The 23,108-nt window shown below is 45.7% G+C and overlaps 1 protein-coding gene across 1 annotated transcript in view; it reads left to right on the top strand.

The window, feature by feature from the left end:
• The first annotated feature begins 2,569 nt into the window (after positions 1 to 2,569).
• The window catches only part of med15 (mediator complex subunit 15), an 88,158-nt gene continuing 67,619 nt past the window's right edge, over positions 2,570 to 23,108 (top strand). The window contains exons 1-12 of the mRNA XM_072368094.1: positions 2,570 to 2,751; positions 5,482 to 5,575; positions 5,689 to 5,740; positions 13,507 to 13,530; positions 13,676 to 13,840; positions 13,996 to 14,249; positions 14,373 to 14,939; positions 15,039 to 15,134; positions 15,436 to 15,561; positions 22,120 to 22,235; positions 22,311 to 22,438; positions 22,845 to 22,979. Coding sequence (XP_072224195.1) covers positions 2,684 to 2,751; positions 5,482 to 5,575; positions 5,689 to 5,740; positions 13,507 to 13,530; positions 13,676 to 13,840; positions 13,996 to 14,249; positions 14,373 to 14,939; positions 15,039 to 15,134; positions 15,436 to 15,561; positions 22,120 to 22,235; positions 22,311 to 22,438; positions 22,845 to 22,979 — 1,825 coding nt within the window. The 5' untranslated portion in view covers positions 2,570 to 2,683. The remainder of the gene's footprint in view (positions 2,752 to 5,481; positions 5,576 to 5,688; positions 5,741 to 13,506; positions 13,531 to 13,675; positions 13,841 to 13,995; positions 14,250 to 14,372; positions 14,940 to 15,038; positions 15,135 to 15,435; positions 15,562 to 22,119; positions 22,236 to 22,310; positions 22,439 to 22,844; positions 22,980 to 23,108) is intronic.

The raw sequence follows: 23,108 nt of genomic DNA on the forward strand, positions 1-23,108 counted from the left end.
GGTCCTTTTTTTTTTCTTGTCTTGTTGTTTTTATATATTTTTTGTTTTTCAGACATCAAACAGAATCCACCGTGTGGTCAAAAGTATGTGGACAGTCCAGGGGCGTTTCCAGACATGAAGTTTCACAGGGGGAGAGACCCCCCCATCACTCAGATCACATGTTTTATGGTCCTGACCGTTTATGAGATGAACTAAACTAAACCCAATGCCAAACAGCAGCTGCTGCGGGCAAAATGAAAAAAGAGGGGTCTGACGCTAATAAAGGGGACATCAGGCTGAAAGGAACACAAAGCAGGCCTATAGATGACTGTGTGACTTCATTAAAGCCGGAGCAGAGCTGATGATTTTGTTAAATTAATGTGCTGCAGGTGGATTATTGTGAGAACGTTTCAGAGCTCTTTGTAGCAAAAAAAGAACAAAGCCATTTAAACCAGTCAGTGGACTGATTTTAGTGTCATCCAGCCTCTAAAATGCTGAACAAATAGTTTCTAATGATGTGAATTCATGTCTGAAGGACTTCCTAAGAAGCATGTGGACATACAAACATCAGCTGATGTCTTATAGGCTGCACACTCAGATAAGGAAGGAGAAAAGGGACATTAAAAAGGACATTACAAAGTCATAAATGTTACTTTTAAATCTTTTAAAGTAACATTTAACGACAAGTTTTAGAGGAATCCGCCTCTGCTTTCGGCTCCAGAAACGTTCAAATCTCAACTAAAGATGCTTCTGGGTCAAAGTCAGAGTCCTGAAGATACCTCAACGAGAGGTGGCCGTTGATCCCGGGTTCCAAGTGATCAGGATACGAAAAGCCCCACAGCCCCGGTGTATATAACGTAATGTGAGCTGCTAGTCCTGCTCCGGACTACAGGCCCCTGATCTCAGATTTAAATGTGACATATTAAAGCCCCCGGTGTGTTCCTCAGACATATTCTGCGCTTTTGATCGATTTTACGCAGTTTTCTGAGGTCTTATTGAGATGTTTGAGACGGACTTTGGTGTAAATACCTGTTTGGCTCTCTGTCTCAGACCTGTTTAAACAGCTGATCGAGCTCAGCAACCAGGGGAAAGTTTCAGAGCAGAGAGAGAACGTCTCTCCAGCTCAGAGAGGTTCAACCATCGAGGCCTCAGCAGGACGTTGGTGACGGGTCAGTTTGTGTAGGCTGAGGACACGCCGTCATGCTGCTGTGGAGAGTTCAGGTGTGTTTACCTGCGTTACCTCATCAACAGCTGGACAGCTGCTGTGATTTAATGCAGAAACACAGACAGAATGAAGCTGTTCCTGCAGTCAGAAACACTCCAGCTCTATAGATACAGATAGTTACTGATCCCAGAGGGAAACAGGTTAGCAGTTAGCTGTAAGTTAGCAGTTAACTGTAAGTTAGCAGTTAGCTGTAAGTTAGCAGTTAGCTGTGAGTTAGCAGTTAGCTGTAAGTTAGCAGTTAGCTGTAAGTTAGCAGTTAGCTGTAAGTTAGCAGTTAGCTGTAAGTTAGCAGCAGATGCTAGCAAACAATGCTTTCTCATCAGCAGTAATGGACCAAGCCGGAGATGTGCACAGCGTAACTCGTAGTAATGCATGTGTTCCGTTAATTACTGAGTTTAAACATTTTGGATTTATTAACCTCATTAAACCTCGATCTTTATCAGAAACATGCCGATAATGTAATGTAATGATGTAACGTTACTCCTCAGTACAGACAGTGGTGTCTGTGTGCATCAAAAAAAGTTTTAAGCTCTTCACCTCAGCCAGAAGCTGCACATCATGTGATCCAGAATACGAACTTTACTCCGATTTACGAACTAACTAAAGCTGGTCCAGGCAGATGGACCCTTCCTGGTTCTGGTTCTGATGGAGGTTTCTTCCTGGTTCTGGTTCTGATGGAGGTTTCTTCCTGGTTCTGGTTCTGATGGAGGTTTCTTCCTGGTTCTGGTGGAGGTTTCTTCCTGGTTCTGGTTCTGATGGAGGTTTCTTCCTGGTTCTGGTTCTGATGGAGGTTTCTTCCTGGTTCTGGTGGAGGTTTCTTCCTGGTTCTGGTTCTGATGGAGGTTTCTTCCTGTTAAAGGGAGTTTTTCTCTCCACAGTCGCCTCCTGCAGCTCAGGATGAGGGATTGGATCAAAAACAGGTAGCCTTAGCTAGGCTACCTGTTTTTAATTGGCTCATTTAATTTAATTGGGTCATAATTTAACTAGAATTAATGGGATCATAATAAGCTTGAATTGGACTATCTTTATAAATAAAACTGAGTTGAATTCAACAGAATTAAACACATCAACCCGTTATCTCATTACAACGAGATAATGACACATTAACTGATTAGCTTCGTTATCTTGAGATAAAGAAAAAGTTGAAGAATGAGCTCTGTCGACTTCCGTACACAGCAACCGTTCTGAAGAGGTAAATGTATGGAAGCCATGAGAGGAGATGCTTGAAGCACTCTTTGGTGTCATTATTTCGAGGTAAACAAACGTGGTTTTGTCGCCTGGAACTTCAGCCGTGGGCTGGACCGGTTCTGCTGCTTGGCTGAAGTTCTAGGTTCGGTCCAGCAGGCGGCGGCAGCGTCTGTTAACGCCAACAACAGCAGCCGCCATTATCCTCAGAGCGGAAGAAGGAAGAGCAGAGAGAAAACATTTGATCAACTCTTTCATCTGAACATCTGTGGACATAAATAAATAAATTCCGCCATGGAGGTCCCTGGAGCGGACAGCGACTGGAGGAGCCCACAGTTCCGGCAGAAAGTCGTGGCTCAGATGTGAGAAACTGTGTTGTATTGTCGCGGATTTAGTTCAGCTAACGGACACAGAAAGCTAACGTTAGCTTAGCTTCGCTAACGTTAGCTTGCTGCTCGACCAGGGGGAGCGTTACTTCTAACCGCCTTTAAAAAATGGCAAATTAAAGAAAAGTGACAAGTGAAAAGGCAGCGTGAAAGGACGGTTATGGTGGAAGATATTTTCGGAAAGGTCCGGATTTATTCTTCAACTCGGCACAGATAAACTGTAGAGAATCACAATTAATCTGTTTGTTTTTTTTTTACTTTATATATTAGCATTATTAGATGCTCAAACTTAAACCACAGTTAATCTTTGGTCGCTTTAGTTTTACAGTATGTTTGTAACATCGTATAGTTTGTCATGTTTCTGCCAGTCTCAGTAAAAACAGCTGCAGGTCATAACTGACAGAAGCATTCAGCATTAAATTAGCACCATTTCACTTTTATTTACCTTAATGCCACCTTTGTGTCATTTGATTTTGATCGGTCTTAACTGCATTAATTATTTGTACTTTTACGTATAAATCGACATGCATAAAACTAAGAAATCGCATTTAATGGGCAGTTATGGCTCTAATTATTAATGTTCTCATCAGTAACCTGTGAAAACAAACTAATTAACTGGTTTCAGTCCTTAACTATTTACAGCTTATTGAACAGAAGCATCTCTAATATTTGGCTGTAAGAACAAATATTTTGAACTGAAAATGAAAGCAAACAGTTACTAATTAGTTAGAAGTTAAAGTTAGGTATTAACTATAGATATGATTATTGAATCCACCTGAAAGTGTTAACTTGCAGCATGTCTTAGTTTCACAGATATAGAATGTGTTTGTTTCTAATTGTCCAGTTTATTCTCTTTTATTCATAGCTTTGATAATCGCATCATTATCTCTGAGTGAAAGACATGGAAAACGGGTGAAAAACAAGCTGAAAAAGACCCAGTAAACTGAATAAAATCCGACGTATAAGAGACACAAAGTGTTTGTTAAAACCATGAAGTTATTTGACATTATTTGCTTTATGTGAACGACACCGGAACAGAAACCTTGAACATTATAAATAAATCTAAGAGAAAACATGAATGTTTGGACTGCAGCTTTTTTTTTTCTTTACTTCTTTTTTATATTTTCTGTTCAAACCGTAATATTTTCATGCTGCATGAGCCAGTTTCAGCCCAGCTTTAGCTGTGGGACAGATGGCCTCACATCTGACTCTAGAATACTTTGGTATCCAGAGGAGTTCGTGGTGGACTCAATGACTGCAAGGTGCCCAGGTCCTGTGGCTGCAGAACCAGCCCAGATCATCAGCCCTCCACCACCGTGCTTGACAGCTGGTATGAGGTGTTTGTGCTGATCTGCTGTGTTTGGTTTCCTCCAAACGTGCTGCTGTGCATTAGGACCAAACATCTCCACTTTGCTCTGGTCTGTCCAAAGGACATTGTTCCAGAAGTCTTGAGCTTTGTTCAGATGCAGCTTTGCAAACCTAAGCTGTGCTGCCATGTTCTTTTTAGAGAGAAGAGGCTTTCTCCTGCAGCCCTTCCAAACAAGCCATCCTTGTTCAGTCTTTTTCTAACTGTGCTGTCATGACCTTTAACCTTTAGCATGCTAACTGAGGCCTGTAGAGTCTGAGATGTATGACCTTTAACCTTTAACATGCTAACTGAGGCCTGTAGAGTTGTGAGATGTAGCTCTGGGCTTTTTCATGACCTTTAACCTTTAACATGCTAACTGAGGCCTGGAGAGTCTGAGATGTAGCTCTGGGCTTTTTCACCTTGGGGTGACCTTTAACCTTTAACATGCTAACTGAGGCCTGTAGAGTCTGAGATGTAGCTCTGGGCTTTTTCACCTTGGGGTGACCTTTAACCTTTAGCATGCTAACTGAGGCCTGTAGAGTCTGAGATGTAGCTCTGGGCTTTTTCACCTTGGGGTGACCTTTAACCTTTAACATGCTAACTGAGGCCTGTAGAGTCTGAGATGTAGCTCTGGGCTTTTTCACCTTGGGGTGACCTTTAACCTTTAGCATGCTAACTGAGGCCTGTAGAGTCTGAGATGTAGCTCTGGGCTTTTTTCACCTTGGGGTGACCTTTAACCTTTAACATGCTAACTGAGGCCTGTAGAGTCTGAGATGTAGCTCTGGGCTTCTTCACCTTGGGGTGACCTTTAACCTTTAGCATGCTAACTGAGGCCTGTAGAGTCTGAGATGTAGCTCTGGGCTTTTTCACCTTGGGGTGACCTTTAACCTTTAACATGCTAACTGAGGCCTGTAGAGTCTGAGATGTATGACCTTTAACCTTTAACATGCTAACTGAGGCCTGTAGAGTCTGAGATGTAGCTCTGGGCTTTTTCACCTTGGGGTGACCTTTAACCTTTAGCATGCTAACTGAGGCCTGTAGAGTCTGAGATGTAGCTCTGGGCTTCTTCACCTTGGGGTGACCTTTAACCTTTAACATGCTAACTGAGGCCTGTAGAGTCTGAGATGTAGCTCTGGGCTTCTTCACCTTGGGGTGAACTTGCTGGGACGTCCACTCCTGGGAAGATTGACAGATGTCCTGAATGTTTTCCACTTTAAATCTTCACAAAGACTCTTTATGTCCTGATATGTAACATGTTAGAATTTAAAGAGGTTCACATAAATGGTTAAATGTTTGTGAAAAACATTTAAAGTAACCTTTGAAGGTAATTAATGAAATGATGTGTTTTTTATCTCCAGTGAGGAGGCGATGAGGAAGGCAGGAACTGTAAACACTACACACAAGTCGGGCAATGACATGGAGAACCACGTTTATGTCAAAGCCAAAACCAGAGTGAGTACTGCAGCGAGGAAGATGTGAGGCTTTAAAACATTGTTTCCTTTCTTTTTGTTTCTTTAAAACAACAAAAACTCTCAGAAACAGTGACGCCATCTTTTTATTTCCAGGAGGAGTACTTATCTCTGGTGGCGAGGCTGATCATCCACTTCAGAGACATCCGTAAGTATTCAGTCACAATCCTCCTATAAACTGATATCAGAGCTATGTTCAACTGGTAAGCCTCAGAGACACAGACTGAGTCGAGATCTGTTCTGTGGAAGCATCAGATCAGACATCCATCATTTCAGCTCTGAAGGGGTAAAAAGAAGTCAGAATTCTGCTGTGTCCACATCACATCAGGTGATAAGTCAAGCATCTGGGGCTGGGCGATACGGACCTAAACTAAATCTTTAACTAACAAAATCTTTTCCTGCATAAAGAAAGACTCACAGCTGTTAAAATATAAAAGATGGCAAAAGGCTGACCTACTCTTTAAAAAGTCACTGTCACAAAGTGCTCCTTCTGTACACTTTGTGCACACAACAAAACATGCAAACTGGTTTTCACATCGGCACACAGGACTTTAGAAAGTGCTGCTGCAGATCTGTCATCAGCAGCCTTCTTCCCCAGCCACTGGTTGTCTCTGTGATGACCTGCTGCATGTCAGCCAGTTCTCTTCCTCCAGCTGTAGGAGAAGCTGCCCACAACTGTCTTCCACGGAGAAATGGCCCGGGTGGCATCATCCTGTAACTGAGGATGCACCGATACCACGGGTGCTCAGTACTCATTAAAGTGTTCTGATACCAGTGTGACAGGAGCTGAATCTCCCTGCAATGTGTCGTGGAAGTTAAAATGTGAAAACAATATGCTGCACTAACAGTAGTTTTATATTACTAAACTGCACAAAGTGCAGTTGTATTTGGGTTCAATATGTTAGAGTTGCACGATACCCACTGCACCCACTGCACCCACTGTACCCACTGTACCCACATTACCCACGGTACCCACTGCACCCACGGTACCCACTGTACCCACGATACCCACTGCACCCACGGTACCCACTGTACCCACTGTACCCACATTACCCACTGTACCCACGGTACCCACGGTACCCACGGTACCCACTGCACCCACTGTACCCACTGTACCCACATTACCCACATTACCCACGGTACCCACTGTACCCACTGTACCCACGGTACCCACGGTACCCACTGTACCCACGGTACCCACTGCACCCACTGTACCCACTGTACCCACATTACCCACGGTACCCACTGTACCCACGGTACCCACTGTACCCACGGTACCCACATTACCCACATTACCCACTGTACCCACGGTACCCACTGTACCCACATTACCCACGGTACCCACATTACCCACGGTACCCACATTACCCACTGTACCCACGGTACCCACTGTACCCACGGTACCCACATTACCCACGGTACCCACAGTACCCACTGTACCCACTGTACCCACATTACCCACATTACCCACGGTACCCACTGTACCCACATTACCCACTGTACCCACGGTACCCACTGTACCCACGGTACCCACTGTACCCACAGTACCCACGGTACCCACAGTACCCACTGTACCCACATTACCCACGGTACCCACTGTACCCACGGTACCCACATTACCCACATTACCCACTGTACCCACGGTACCCACTGCACCCACTGTACCCACTGTACCCACATTACCCACGGTACCCACTGTACCCACATTACCCACATTACCCACTGTACCCACGGTACCCACTGTACCCACTGTACCCACGGTACCCACGGTACCCACGGTACCCACTGTACCCACGGTACCCACGGTACCCACTGTACCCACATTACTGACATTATCCACATTACCCACTGTACCCACATTACCCACTGTACCCACGGTACCCACATTACCCACGGTACCCACATTACCCACAGTACCCACGGTACCCACATTACCCACTGTACCCACATTACTGACATTATCCACATTACCCACTGTACCCACGGTACCCACATTACCCACTGTACCCACTGTACCCACGGCACCCACATTACCCACGGTACCCACATTACCCACGGTACCCACAGTACCCACTGTACCCACATTACCCACATTACCCACTGTACCCACGGTACCCACATTACCCACATTACCCACAGTACCCACTGCACCCACATTACCCACTGTACCCACGGTACCCACATTACCCACGGTACCCACATTACCCACTGTACCCACTGTACCCACATTACCCACGGTACCCACTGCACCCACATTACCCACGGTACCCACTGTACCCACTGCACCCACGGTACCCACTGCACCCACTGTACCCACTGCACCCACGAGACCAACGGCACCCACGGTACCCACATTATCCACGATACCAACGGCACCCACATTACCCACATTACCCACGGTACCCACTGTACCCACATTACCCACGATACCAACGGTACCCACATTACCCACAATACCCCGCGGTGCCAAATCATTACAGTTCTACTATACTAGAAATTGTACACGCCGGTACTACCGTGGATTACTATACTAACGGTGCCAGTTTCTGCTACACAGCGGCCGCCTCTACTCTCCTCCCGGCTTCTCACCGCTTGCTGCTTCCTTGTAAACAAACCGACACGGCAACCACTGCAACCGAACTACACAGCTGCTGAATGATTGGCTGTTTGCCCGTTACTGGTGGCCTCTGGGATACGATAGGCTGTTTCCACACGCTGGGTCCGCCCATCTGTTAGCTGATTGGCTGTTTGGGTGTTTCTGACGCTAGAACAAACTCCATGTAGACAGCTCTGCTTCGATAGAAATTTGTCTCGCCCAGACGCATGTACAGCGGTCACAAACACGAGACAACGCGCACACACCATGGCAGAAGCACCGGGCCAAGCGGCGAATCCATTTTTAGTGGCACCACTAAAAACAAACTCCAAAAGCCACATTTGGAATTATTCTGGGTTTAAACAAGGCACAGACGGTAAAGCAATAGAAGATGGCCTCCACTGCGCAGGCGCTGCCACCAGCTATAGGAGCCAAATTAGGCAACACATCCAACCTCATAAAACACCTGCAGTGTCGAATACCAGGTTAGTTTTCCCTGTTTATTTTCCAACTGGCTAATATTAGGCCATATGCTCCGTGTACAGGCTGAAGAATGACGAGTTAAAAGATGTTAAAGCACCTAGAAAATACATTAAAATATAGTTTTCACAGAGAATCAGTTCCTGTTTGTGTTTTGTCCTCTATGGTTTATTATGTTGGGGAAGAAGCATTATTGTTTTTAAAAGTCAGTGGATTTGTTATCCTAAGTCCATTATTTATGTTAGTATTATGTTTATCGTGCACATAACAACATACGTAATTAAGTATTTATATCTTGCACAAATACATTGCAGTTCATGCAAATAATTAAAAAAAGGCGGCAGTATCGCGATAACACCCGGAACCGTGATACTTTGTCTGGTATCGTATCGTTTAACTTATTTCGGTATCGTGACAACTCTAGAATATGCGTAGGAACTGTAATGGCTTGATTAGTATTCACATCCCTCCCTGTAACAAAAACCTTTAACAAAAATCACTTATATGAAAGTCCATCTTTTAGAAAGAGGCAAATCATGAAATTAAATGTGTTTAGTAGGGATTTAACTGTGGAACATATAACCTGAAATCACCAGCAAGTGAGTGAAACAGATATTTTAGATCTTTTCAAACACTTTAAAATGCATCTGTTTTTTCATTCAATGTCACTATCAGACTAATACAATATATATAAATATATAGTATCTGTAAGTGATACTATCAGCAGCCACATACCGGGGGGGTTGTCGGCGCCTGTCATGGCGCTAACCCAACAGGTCGGTGGACAGCAGCGGTGAGGGAAGCCGTGAAGCTGAAGGAGGAGGCTTTCTGTGCTTGGTTATCCCAGAGATCTCCCGAAGCAGCGTTTTTTAACAGATCGTGTCGGCTGTAGGTGAAGTCAGCTCGACAAAAAGCAGTTAAAACAAACAGGAGGTGCTTAACGAATATCACAACAAAGCACCGGCAGCGAGAGCACAGAGCCGCTTGGAAGGTGATCCAAGCCGCGTCAAGGGGTCATCGTGTCAGTTTTTCTCCTTTAAAAGTATTTATTGGAAAAGTATTTCTTATCCTGTTAATTAATGGAATAATTGATAAAATAGTTGATGACCTAAGTGTTCAGCTCTGATCATTTCCTCATCACATCTTAAGATTACTACGGTTGTCAGTGAATTGTTAGATTTTCTGGACTCAAACAAAGAGTTTTTGAGTCTCCATGATGCAGCCGTCTGTGTGATGATGTGGCATCACACATCCTGTAACTGAGGATGCACCGATACCACGGGTGCTCAGTACTCATTAAAGTGTTCTGATACCAGTGTGACAGGAGCTGAATCTCCCTGCAATGTGTCGTGGAAGTTAAAATGTGAAAACAATATGCTGCACTAACAGTAGTTTTATATTACTAAACTGCACAAAGTGCAGTTGTATTTGGGTTCAATATGTTAGAGTTGCACGATACCCACTGCACCCACTGCACCCACTGTACCCACTGTACCCACATTACCCACGGTACCCACTGCACCCACGGTACCCACTGTACCCACGATACCCACTGCACCCACGGTACCCACTGTACCCACTGTACCCACATTACCCACTGTACCCACGGTACCCACGGTACCCACTGCACCCACTGTACCCACTGTACCCACATTACCCACATTACCCACGGTACCCACTGTACCCACTGTACCCACGGTACCCACATTACCCACTGTACCCACGGTACCCACTGCACCCACTGTACCCACTGTACCCACATTACCCACGGTACCCACTGTACCCACGGTACCCACTGTACCCACGGTACCCACATTACCCACATTACCCACTGTACCCACGGTACCCACTGTACCCACATTACCCACGGTACCCACATTACCCACGGTACCCACATTACCCACTGTACCCACGGTACCCACTGTACCCACGGTACCCACTGTACCCACATTACCCACGGTACCCACAGTACCCACTGTACCCACTGTACCCACATTACCCACATTACCCACGGTACCCACTGTACCCACATTACCCACTGTACCCACGGTACCCACTGTACCCACGGTACCCACTGTACCCACATTACCCACGGTACCCACAGTACCCACTGTACCCACTGTACCCACTGTACCCACATTACCCACGGTACCCACTGTACCCACGGTACCCACATTACCCACATTACCCACTGTACCCACGGTACCCACTGCACCCACATTACCCACTGTACCCACGGTACCCACTGTACCCACTGTACCCACGGTACCCACAGTACCCACGGTACCCACGGTACCCACTGTACCCACATTACCCACGGTACCCACGGTACCCACTGTACCCACATTACTGACATTATCCACATTACCCACTGTACCCACATTACCCACTGTACCCACGGTACCCACATTACCCACGGTACCCACATTACCCACAGTACCCACGGTACCCACATTACCCACTGTACCCACATTACTGACATTATCCACATTACCCACTGTACCCACGGTACCCACATTACCCACTGTACCCACTGTACCCACGGCACCCACATTACCCACGGTACCCACATTACCCACGGTACCCACAGTACCCACTGTACCCACATTACCCACATTACCCACTGTACCCACGGTACCCACATTACCCACATTACCCACAGTACCCACTGCACCCACATTACCCACTGTACCCACGGTACCCACATTACCCACGGTACCCACTGCACCCACATTACCCACGGTACCCACTGTACCCACTGCACCCACGGTACCCACTGCACCCACTGTACCCACTGCACCCACGAGACCAACGGCACCCACGGTACCCACATTATCCACGATACCAACGGCACCCACATTACCCACATTACCCACGGTACCCACTGTACCCACTGTACCCACATTACCCACGATACCAACGGTACCCACATTACCCACAATACCCCGCGGTGCCAAATCATTACAGTTCTACTATACTAGAAATTGTACACGCCGGTACTACCGTGGATTACTATACTAACGGTGCCAGTTTCTGCTACACAGCGGCCGCCTCTACTCTCCTCCCGGCTTCTCACCGCTTGCTGCTTCCTTGTAAACAAACCGACACGGCAACCACTGCAACCGAACTACACAGCTGCTGAATGATTGGCTGTTTGCCCGTTACTGGTGGCCTCTGGGATACGATAGGCTGTTTCCACACGCTGGGTCCGCCCATCTGTTAGCTGATTGGCTGTTTGGGTGTTTCTGACGCTAGAACAAACTCCATGTAGACAGCTCTGCTTCGATAGAAATTTGTCTCGCCCAGACGCATGTACAGCGGTCACAAACACGAGACAACGCGCACACACCATGGCAGAAGCACCGGGCCAAGCGGCGAATCCATTTTTAGTGGCACCACTAAAAACAAACTCCAAAAGCCACATTTGGAATTATTCTGGGTTTAAACAAGGCACAGACGGTAAAGCAATAGAAGATGGCCTCCACTGCGCAGGCGCTGCCACCAGCTATAGGAGCCAAATTAGGCAACACATCCAACCTCATAAAACACCTGCAGTGTCGAATACCAGGTTAGTTTTCCCTGTTTATTTTCCAACTGGCTAATATTAGGCCATATGCTCCGTGTACAGGCTGAAGAATGACGAGTTAAAAGATGTTAAAGCACCTAGAAAATACATTAAAATATAGTTTTCACAGAGAATCAGTTCCTGTTTGTGTTTTGTCCTCTATGGTTTATTATGTTGGGGAAGAAGCATTATTGTTTTTAAAAGTCAGTGGATTTGTTATCCTAAGTCCATTATTTATGTTAGTATTATGTTTATCGTGCACATAACAACATACGTAATTAAGTATTTATATCTTGCACAAATACATTGCAGTTCATGCAAATAATTAAAAAAAGGCGGCAGTATCGCGATAACACCCGGAACCGTGATACTTTGTCTGGTATCGTATCGTTTAACTTATTTCGGTATCGTGACAACTCTAGAATATGCGTAGGAACTGTAATGGCTTGATTAGTATTCACATCCCTCCCTGTAACAAAAACCTTTAACAAAAATCACTTATATGAAAGTCCATCTTTTAGAAAGAGGCAAATCATGAAATTAAATGTGTTTAGTAGGGATTTAACTGTGGAACATATAACCTGAAATCACCAGCAAGTGAGTGAAACAGATATTTTAGATCTTTTCAAACACTTTAAAATGCATCTGTTTTTTCATTCAATGTCACTATCAGACTAATACAATATATATAAATATATAGTATCTGTAAGTGATACTATCAGCAGCCACATACCGGGGGGGTTGTCGGCGCCTGTCATGGCGCTAACCCAACAGGTCGGTGGACAGCAGCGGTGAGGGAAGCCGTGAAGCTGAAGGAGGAGGCTTTCTGTGCTTGGTTATCCCAGAGATCTCCCGAAGCAGCGTTTTTTAACAGATCGTGTCGGCTGTAGGTGAAGTCAGCTCGACAAAAAGCAGTTAAAACAAACAGGACGTACTTAACGAATATCACAACAAAGCACCGGCAGCGAGAGCACAGAGCCGCTTGGAAGGTGATCCAAGCCGCGTCAAGGGGTCATCGTGTCAGTTTTTCTCCTTTAAAAAGTATTTATTGGAAAAGTATTTCTTATCCTGTTAATTAATGGAATAATTGATAAAATAGTTGATGACCTAAGTGTTCAGCTCTGATCATTTCCTCATCACATCTTAAGATTACTACGGTTGTCAGTGAATTGTTAGATTTTCTGGACTCAAACAAAGAGTTTTTGAGTCTCCATGATGCAGCCGTCTGTGTGATGATGTGAAACTAAGTTATTGATGACTGTGTCTCCTGCAGATAAGAAGACCCTCGGAGGTCCAGGTAAGTGGATTTTCTGCCCCGTTTGGGTTCCTCTGCTGTGTTCTGTCCTCTGCTGGACCTGTCTGCACCGGACTCCTGGCGGTCGTGGTTTCTACTGTGCATGTTGGAGCTGCGTAATGTTGTCTGTTGTCTACCCTTCTGCTAGATGCCATGAATGCCCTGACTAACCTGACAGGGGTAGGAGGGGGCCCCGGTGCCATTGGCATGGGGCCCCGCCCCGCTGGCGCTCCAGTGGGTGGCATGGGGGCCATGGGGCAGATGCAGATAGGCCAGCATGCCATGGCAGGGGTGGCTGGAAACCCACAAGCCAGTGAGTGTGTTTCCTCGGTGTGTTGCTGATGTCGGCTGCGTGTAAACGGCGTCGTTTTCTGCCTCTGCTTTGGCACGTTGTGTGTTTGAGCCTCGGAGTTGTGTTCAGACTGCCTCTAAACCCGGTGGGCCCCTCACCTCCTCCTCTCTCCACAGTGGGGGGTCCGGGTCAGATGCCCATGCAGCAGATGGTGCAGGTGCAGCAGTTCCAGCAGTTCCAGCAGCAGCAGCAGCAGCAGCAGCAGAACGCCGCCATTCAGCAGCAGTTCCAGCAGCAGCTGAGGGCGCAGCAGCAGCAGCTGCAGCAGCAACAGCAGCAGCAGCAGCAGCACCACCAGAACCAGCAGCTGCAACAGCAGCATCAGAACCAACAGCAGCAGCAGGCCCAGAACCAGCAGCAGCAGAACCAGGTACACAGGAACATACCTTTAGATCTGATGTCTGACAGCAGAGCAGGAAGCTGTTTGTGATGCTTCGTGTCCTGCCTGCAGCTTCACCTTGGCTCGGTGTCGGTTCTGTTTTCATGTCTGCAGATGCACCAGACGAGGTTGCAGCAGCAGCAGCAGATGCTGCAGCTCCAGCAGCAGCACGCCCAGGCCCAGGCCCAGGCTCAGGCTCAGGCTCAGGCTCAGGCTCAGGCTCAGGCTCAGGCTCAGGCTCAGGCTCAAGCTCAGGCTCAAGCTCAGGCTCAGGCCCAGGCTCAGGCCCAGGCTCAGGCTCAAGCTCAGGCTCAGGCCCAGGCTCAGGCCCAGGCTCAGGCCCAGGCTCAGGCTCAGGCACAGGCACAGGCTCAGGCTCAGGCTCAGGCTCAAGCTCAAGCTCAGGCTCAAGCTCAGGCTCAGGCTCAGGCTCAGGCTCAGGCTCAAGCTCAGGCTCAAGCTCAGGCTCAAGCTCAGGCACAGGCCCAGTCCATCCAGCACATGGTGCAGCAGCAGGTCCAGGCCCAGCCTCAGCAGGGTCAGATGGCTCCACACTCCCAGCAGCAGCCCGGCATGGTGCCTCAGTCTCTGGCCGGACAGATGACATCAGGTCAACACGTTCCCATCAACTCTCTGAGCCAGCAGCAGCAGCAGCAGCAGCTAAAGATGCAGGCCTTTCAGGTGAGCCCTCCGACTGTTCTGATCCGGTTAGGTCAAACCTGTTGTCTTATAGCCGCTCAGACACAGCGTTCCTCACCCTTCTGTCTCTGTGAATCACAGCAAGCCCGAGCGAATATGCAGCTGAACGCCGCCGCTCAGGCACAACTGAACGCCGCCGCTCAGGCACAGCTGAACGCCGCCGGCGGTCCTGGACAGGTGAGATCACTACCTCCACGGACTCACAAGGAAAGTCAGATCACACAACACCGAAACCAACACTTGTCAAACACCAGAACCGTCACTTCGACCTCTTCAGCCTCTGACTCATTTATTGACCGTTAAGTGTAGCATGTGCTAACGTGTGCTAACAGATGCTAACGTGTGCTAACATGTGCTAATGTGCGCTAATGTGTCCTGACGTGTGTTACGTCTCACATACGGATGCATGTCGGGCGTGTCTGATGGCTTTCTCTCTCCTAACCTGTCCTCCCATGTCTCTGTTGTGTGTTCCTTGAAGCTGGTTCGTCCCGGGATGCAGCAGAATCTGGCCCGGCTGCCTCGAGCTGTTCCTAACCCCTCCATGCCTCCTCAGAACGTCACCGCCGCTGTTTCTATGCCCACTGGACAAACGATGACACCGCAGGTACTTGTCCTACTCTGATCACACATCTCTGCCTCTGTGAATTGAACAGACAGCAGTTGCGAAAAGTTCTGTTTTTACTGTTTTCTACAAAGATTACAGACAGTGGAAAATTAACAAAGTGTGACCAAAAACAGATACAATGACCTAAAAAAGATTCAGTAACAGCCTCTGACATACCAGTAACATAAGTCAATCTCCATCTGACTCAGTCTGAGCATAAAGTATCAGAGTAACCACAAAGAGAAAACACTGGAAATAACCACAAAGAGACACAAACACCACGAGAAAACACTGGAAATAACCAAAGAGACACAAACACCACGAGAAAACACTGGAAATAACCACAAAGAGACACAAACACCACGAGAAAACACTGGAAATAACCACAGAGACACAAACACCACGAGAAAACACTGGAAATAACCACAAAGAGACACAAACACCACGTTAAAACACTGGAAATAACCAAAGAGACACAAACACCACGAGAAAACACTGGAAATAACCACAAAGAGACACAAACACCACGAGAAAACACTGGAAATAACCACAAAGAGACACAAACACCACGAGAAAACACTGGAAATAACCAAAGAGACACAAACGCCACGAGAAAACACTGGAAATAACCACAAAGAGACACAAACACCACGAGAAAACACTGGAAATAACCACAAAGAGACACAAACACCACGAGAAAACACTGGAAATAACCACAAAGAGACACAAACACCACGAGAAAACACTGGAAATAACCAAAGAGACACAAACACCACGAGAAAACACTGGAAATAACCACAAAGAGACACAAACACCACGAGAAAACACTGGAAATAACCACAAAGAGACACAAACACCACGTTAAAACACTGGAAATAACCAAAGAGACACAAACGCCACGAGAAAACACTGGAAATAACCACAAAGAGACACAAACACCACGAGAAAACACTGGAAATAACCACAAAGAGACACAAACACCACGAGAAAACACTGGAAATAACCACAAAGAGACACAAACACCACGAGAAAACACTGGAAATAACCAAAGAGACACAAACACCACGAGAAAACACTGGAAATAACCACAAAGAGACACAAATACCACGAGAAAACACTGGAAATAACCACAAAGAGACACAAACGCCACGAGAAAACACTGGAAATAACCACAAAGAGACACAAACACCACGAGAAAACACTGGAAATAACCACAAAGAGACACAAACGCCACGAGAAAACACTGGAAATAACCACAAAGAGACACAAACACCACGAGAAAACACTGGAAATAACCACAAAGAGACACAAACACCACGAGAAAACACTGGAAATAACCAAAGAGACACAAACACCACGAGAAAACACTGGAAATAACCACAAAGAGACACAAACACCACGAGAAAACACTGGAAATAACCACAAAGAGACACAAACACCACGAGAAAACACTGGAAATAACCACAAAGAGACACAAACACCACGAGAAAACACTGGAAATAACCATAGAGACACAAACACCACGAGAAAACACTGGAAATAACCACAAAGAGACACAAACACCACGAGAAAACACTGGAAATAACCACAAAGAGACACAAACACCACGAGAAAACACTGGAAATAACCACAAAGAGACACAAACGCCACGAGAAAACACTGGAAATAACCACAAAGAGACACAAACACCACGAGAAAACACTGGAAATAACCACAAAGAGACACAAACACCACGAGAAAACACTGGAAATAACCACAAAGAGACACAAACACCACGAGAAAACACTGGAAATAACCAAAGAGACACAAACACCACGAGAAAACACTGGAAATAACCACAAAGAGACACAAACACCACGAGAAAACACTGGAAATAACCACAAAGAGACACAAACACCACGAGAAAACACTGGAAATAACCACAAAGAGACGCAAACACCACGAGAAAACACTGGAAATAACCAAAGAGACACAAACACCACGAGAAAACACTGGAAATAACCAAAGAGACACAAACACCACGAGAAAACACTGGAAATAACCAAAGAGACACAAACACCACGAGAAAACACTGGAAATAACCACAGAGACACAAACACCACGAGAAAACACTGGAAATAACCAAAGAGACACAAACACCACGAGAAAACACTGGAAATAACCACAAAGAGACACAAACACCACGAGAAAACACTGGAAATAACCACAAAGAGACACAAACACCACGAGAAAACACTGGAAATAACCACAGAGACACAAACACCACGAGAAAACACTGGAAATAACCACAAAGAGACACAAACACCACGAGAAAACACTGGAAATAACCAAAGAGACACAAACACCACGAGAAAACACTGGAAATAACCACAAAGAGACACAAACACCACGAGAAAACACTGGAAATAACCACAAAGAGACACAAACACCACGAGAAAACACTGGAAATAACCACAAAGAGACAAACACCACGAGAAAACACTGGAAATAACCAAAGAGACACAAACACCACGAGAAAACACTGGAAATAACCACAAAGAGACACAAACACCACGAGAAAACACTGGAAATAACCACAAAGAGACACAAACACCACGAGAAAACACTGGAAATAACCACAAAGAGACACAAACACCACGAGAAAACACTGGAAATAACCACAAAGAGACACAAACACCACGAGAAAACACTGGAAATAACCACAGAGACACAAACACCACGAGAAAACACTGGAAATAACCAAAGAGACACAAACACCACGAGAAAACACTGGAAATAACCACAAAGAGACGCAAACACCACGAGAAAACACTGGAAATAACCAAAGAGACACAAACACCACGAGAAAACACTGGAAATAACCACAAAGAGACACAAACACCACGAGAAAACACTGGAAATAACCAAAGAGACACAAACACCACGAGAAAACACTGGAAATAACCACAAAGAGACACAAACACCACGAGAAAACACTGGAAATAACCACAAAGAGACACAAACACCACGAGAAAACACTGGAAATAACCACAAAGAGACACAAACACCACGAGAAAACACTGGAAATAACCACAGAGACACAAACACCACGAGAAAACACTGGAAATAACCACAAAGAGACGCAAACACCACGAGAAAACACTGGAAATAACCACAAAGAGACACAAACACCACGGGAAAACACTGGAAATAACCACATAGAGACACAAACACCACGAGAAAACACTGGAAATAACCACAAAGAGACACAAACACCACGGGAAAACACTGGAAATAACCACAAAGAGACACAAACACCACTAGAAAACACTGGAAATAACCACAAAGAGACACAAACACCACGAGAAAACACTGGAAATAACCACAAAGAGACACAAACACCACGAGAAAACACTGGAAATAACCACAAAGAGACACAAACACCACGAGAAAACACTGGAAATAACCACAAAGAGACACAAACACCACGAGAAAACACTGGAAATAACCACAAAGAGACACAAACACCACGAGAAAACACTGGAAATAACCACAAAGAGACACAAACACCACGTTAAAACACTGGAAATAACCAAAGAGACACAAACACCACGAGAAAACACTGGAAATAACCACAGAGACACAAACACCACGAGAAAACACTGGAAATAACCACAAAGAGACACAAACACCACGGGAAAACACTGGAAATAACCACAAAGAGACACAAACACCACTAGAAAACACTGGAAATAACCACAAAGAGACACAAACACCACGAGAAAACACTGGAAATAACCACAAAGAGACACAAACACCACGAGAAAACACTGGAAATAACCACAAAGAGACACAAACACCACGAGAAAACACTGGAAATAACCACAAAGAGACACAAACACCACGAGAAAACACTGGAAATAACCAAAGAGACACAAACACCACGAGAAAACACTGGAAATAACCATAGAGACACAAACACCACGAGAAAACACTGGAAATAACCACAAAGAGACACAAACACCACGAGAAAACACTGGAAATAACCACAAAGAGACACAAACACCACGAGAAAACACTGGAAATAACCATAGAGACACAAACACCACGAGAAAACACTGGAAATAACCAAAGAGACACAAACACCACGAGAAAACACTGGAAATAACCACAAAGAGACACAAACACCACGAGAAAAACACTGGAAATAACCACAAAGAGACACAAACACCACGAGAAAACACTGGAAATAACCAAAGAGACACAAACACCACGAGAAAACACTGGAAATAACCAAAGAGACACAAACACCACGAGAAAACACTGGAAATAACCATAGAGACACAAACACCACGAGAAAACACTGGAAATAACCACAAAGAGACACAAACACCACGAGAAAACACTGGAAATAACCACAAAGAGACACAAACACCACGAGAAAACACTGGAAATAACCAAAGAGACACAAACACCACGAGAAAACACTGGAAATAACCAAAGAGACACAAACACCACGAGAAAACACTGGAAATAACCATAGAGACACAAACACCACGAGAAAACACTGGAAATAACCACAAAGAGACACAAACACCACGAGAAAACACTGGAAATAACCACAAAGAGACACAAATACCACGAGAAAACACTGGAAATAACCAAAGAGACACAAACACCACGAGAAAACACTGGAAATAACCACAAAGAGACACAAACACCACGAGAAAACACTGGAAATAACCACAAAGAGACACAAACACCACGAGAAAACACTGGAAATAACCATAGAGACACAAACACCACGAGAAAACACTGGAAATAACCACAAAGAGACACAAACACCACGAGAAAACACTGGAAATAACCATAGAGACACAAACACCACGAGAAAACACTGGAAATAACCACAAAGAGACACAAACACCACGAGAAAAACACTGGAAATAACCACAAAGTGACACAAACACCACGAGAAAACACTGGAAATAACCAAAGAGACACAAACACCACGAGAAAACACTGGAAATAACCACAAAGAGACACAAACACCACGAGAAAACACTGGAAATAACCACAGAGACACAAACACCACGAGAAAACACTGGAAATAACCACAAAGTGACACAAACACCACGAGAAAACACTGGAAATAACCACAGAGACACAAACACCACGAGAAAACACTGGAAATAACCACAAAGAGACACAAACACCACGAGAAAACACTGGAAATAACCAAAGAGACACAAACACCACGAGAAAACACTGGAAATAACCATAGAGACACAAACACCACGAGAAAACACTGGAAATAACCACAAAGAGACACAAACACCACGAGAAAACACTGGAAATAACCACAGAGACACAAACACCACGAGAAAACACTGGAAATAACCACAAAGAGACACAAACACCACGAGAAAACACTGGAAATAACCACAAAGAGACACAAACACCACGAGAAAACACTGGAAATAACCACAAAGAGACACAAACACCACGAGAAAACACTGGAAATAACCACAAAGAGACACAAACACCACGAGAAAACACTGGAAATAACCACAAAGAGACACAAACACCACGAGAAAACACTGGAAATAACCATAGAGACACAAACACCACGAGAAAACACTGGAAATAACCACAAAGAGACACAAACACCACGAGAAAACACTGGAAATAACCATAGAGACACAAACACCACGAGAAAACACTGGAAATAACCACAAAGAGACACAAACACCACGAGAAAAACACTGGAAATAACCACAAAGTGACACAAACACCACGAGAAAACACTGGAAATAACCACAGAGACACAAACACCACGAGAAAACACTGGAAATAACCACAAAGAGACACAAACACCACGAGAAAACACTGGAAATAACCACAGAGACACAAACACCACGAGAAAACACTGGAAATAACCACAAAGAGACACAAACACCACGAGAAAACACTGGAAATAACCAAAGAGACACAAACACCACGAGAAAACACTGGAAATAACCACAGAGACACAAACACCACGAGAAAACACTGGAAATAACCAAAGAGACACAAACAACACGAGAAAACACTGGAAATAACCACAAAGAGACACAAACACCACGAGAAAACACTGGAAATAACCAAAGAGACACAAACACCACGAGAAAACACTGGAAATAACCATAGAGACACAAACACCACGAGAAAACACTGGAAATAACCACAAAGAGACACAAACACCACGAGAAAACACTGGAAATAACCACAGAGACACAAACACCACGAGAAAACACTGGAAATAACCACAAAGAGACACAAACACCACGAGAAAACACTGGAAATAACCACAAAGAGACACAAACACCACGAGAAAACACTGGAAATAACCACAAAGAGACACAAACACCACGAGAAAACACTGGAAATAACCACAAAGAGACACAAACACCACGAGAAAACACTGGAAATAACCACAGAGATCAAACTGGACCGCAGAAGGAACAGGAAACGACCTTAGCGAGGTGTAGCCGACTCAGAGCAGCCTCACCTGCAAACCCGTCTCTGTCCTCTCCACAGGTGCAGCAGCACACCATGATGTCATCGCCCTCGCCTGTGCAGGTCCCCACGCCGCAGATGCCGCCTCCTCCCCAGCCGTCACCGCAGCCCCCCACCTCCCAGCCCAACTCGGCCAGGTACGACAGGTGTTCTGACCCCCAGGAAGTAGACCCATCCCTCCACCTGCTAACCGCTCTGCCTCCTCTCCTCAGTTCTGGACCCACTCCGTCTCCAGGTGGGTTCCAGCCCAGCCCGTCCCCTCAGCCGTCCCCGAGCCCGGCCACCTCCAGAACCCCCCAGAACTACGGAGTCCCCTCACCTGGACCGCTCAACACTCCAGGTAACACAGCACCTGTCCATGTGTCCCAGCAGAATGAAGCTCTCTGACCGCTCCATGAGAGGAGAAAACAAGCTGAATATGATGACAGCTGGAGGAGAGGCTGAGCCTCAGAGTGAGAACCTGTGGTGCGGATCAGGATCAGTTCAGTTTTCAGGATTTACTCCCTCCTTTTAGTGATTCTGTTTACTCTCAGATGCTCTGTTCTAATACCAGTTTAATCTGTAACTTTCAGTCCTTTGAGATAAACCAAACACCCGGCGCCTCCTCCAGCTTTCGTCCAAAAAACTGCCTCAAAGGAGGAGCCTTTCTCCACATTTCTCCTCAGTTTAACAAGAAAATAAGAGCTCGGTCTGCGAGTTTAAAACGCTTTTAATGATGAAGCTCACCTGTCCTCCCCTGTGGGCAGGTAACCCCAACTCAGTGATGAGCCCGGCCGGAGCCACGTCTCTGGAGGACCAGCAGTACATGGAGAAGCTCAAACAGCTCTCCAAGTACATCGAGCCGCTGCGCCGCATGATCAACAAGATCGACAAAAACGAAGGTGAGCCGCTGACGCCCGGGTGATGTCATCATTCAGAGGTGATGTCATCATTCAGAGGTGATGTCATCATTCAGAGGTGATGTCACCATTCAGAGGTGATGTCATCATTCAGAGGTGATGTCATCATTC

The sequence above is a fragment of the Leuresthes tenuis genome, unplaced genomic scaffold (assembly GCF_036924035.1).
Source record: "Leuresthes tenuis unplaced genomic scaffold, fLeuTen1.0.hap1 SCAF_17, whole genome shotgun sequence".
Classification (NCBI taxonomy): Eukaryota; Metazoa; Chordata; class Actinopteri; order Atheriniformes; family Atherinopsidae; genus Leuresthes; species Leuresthes tenuis.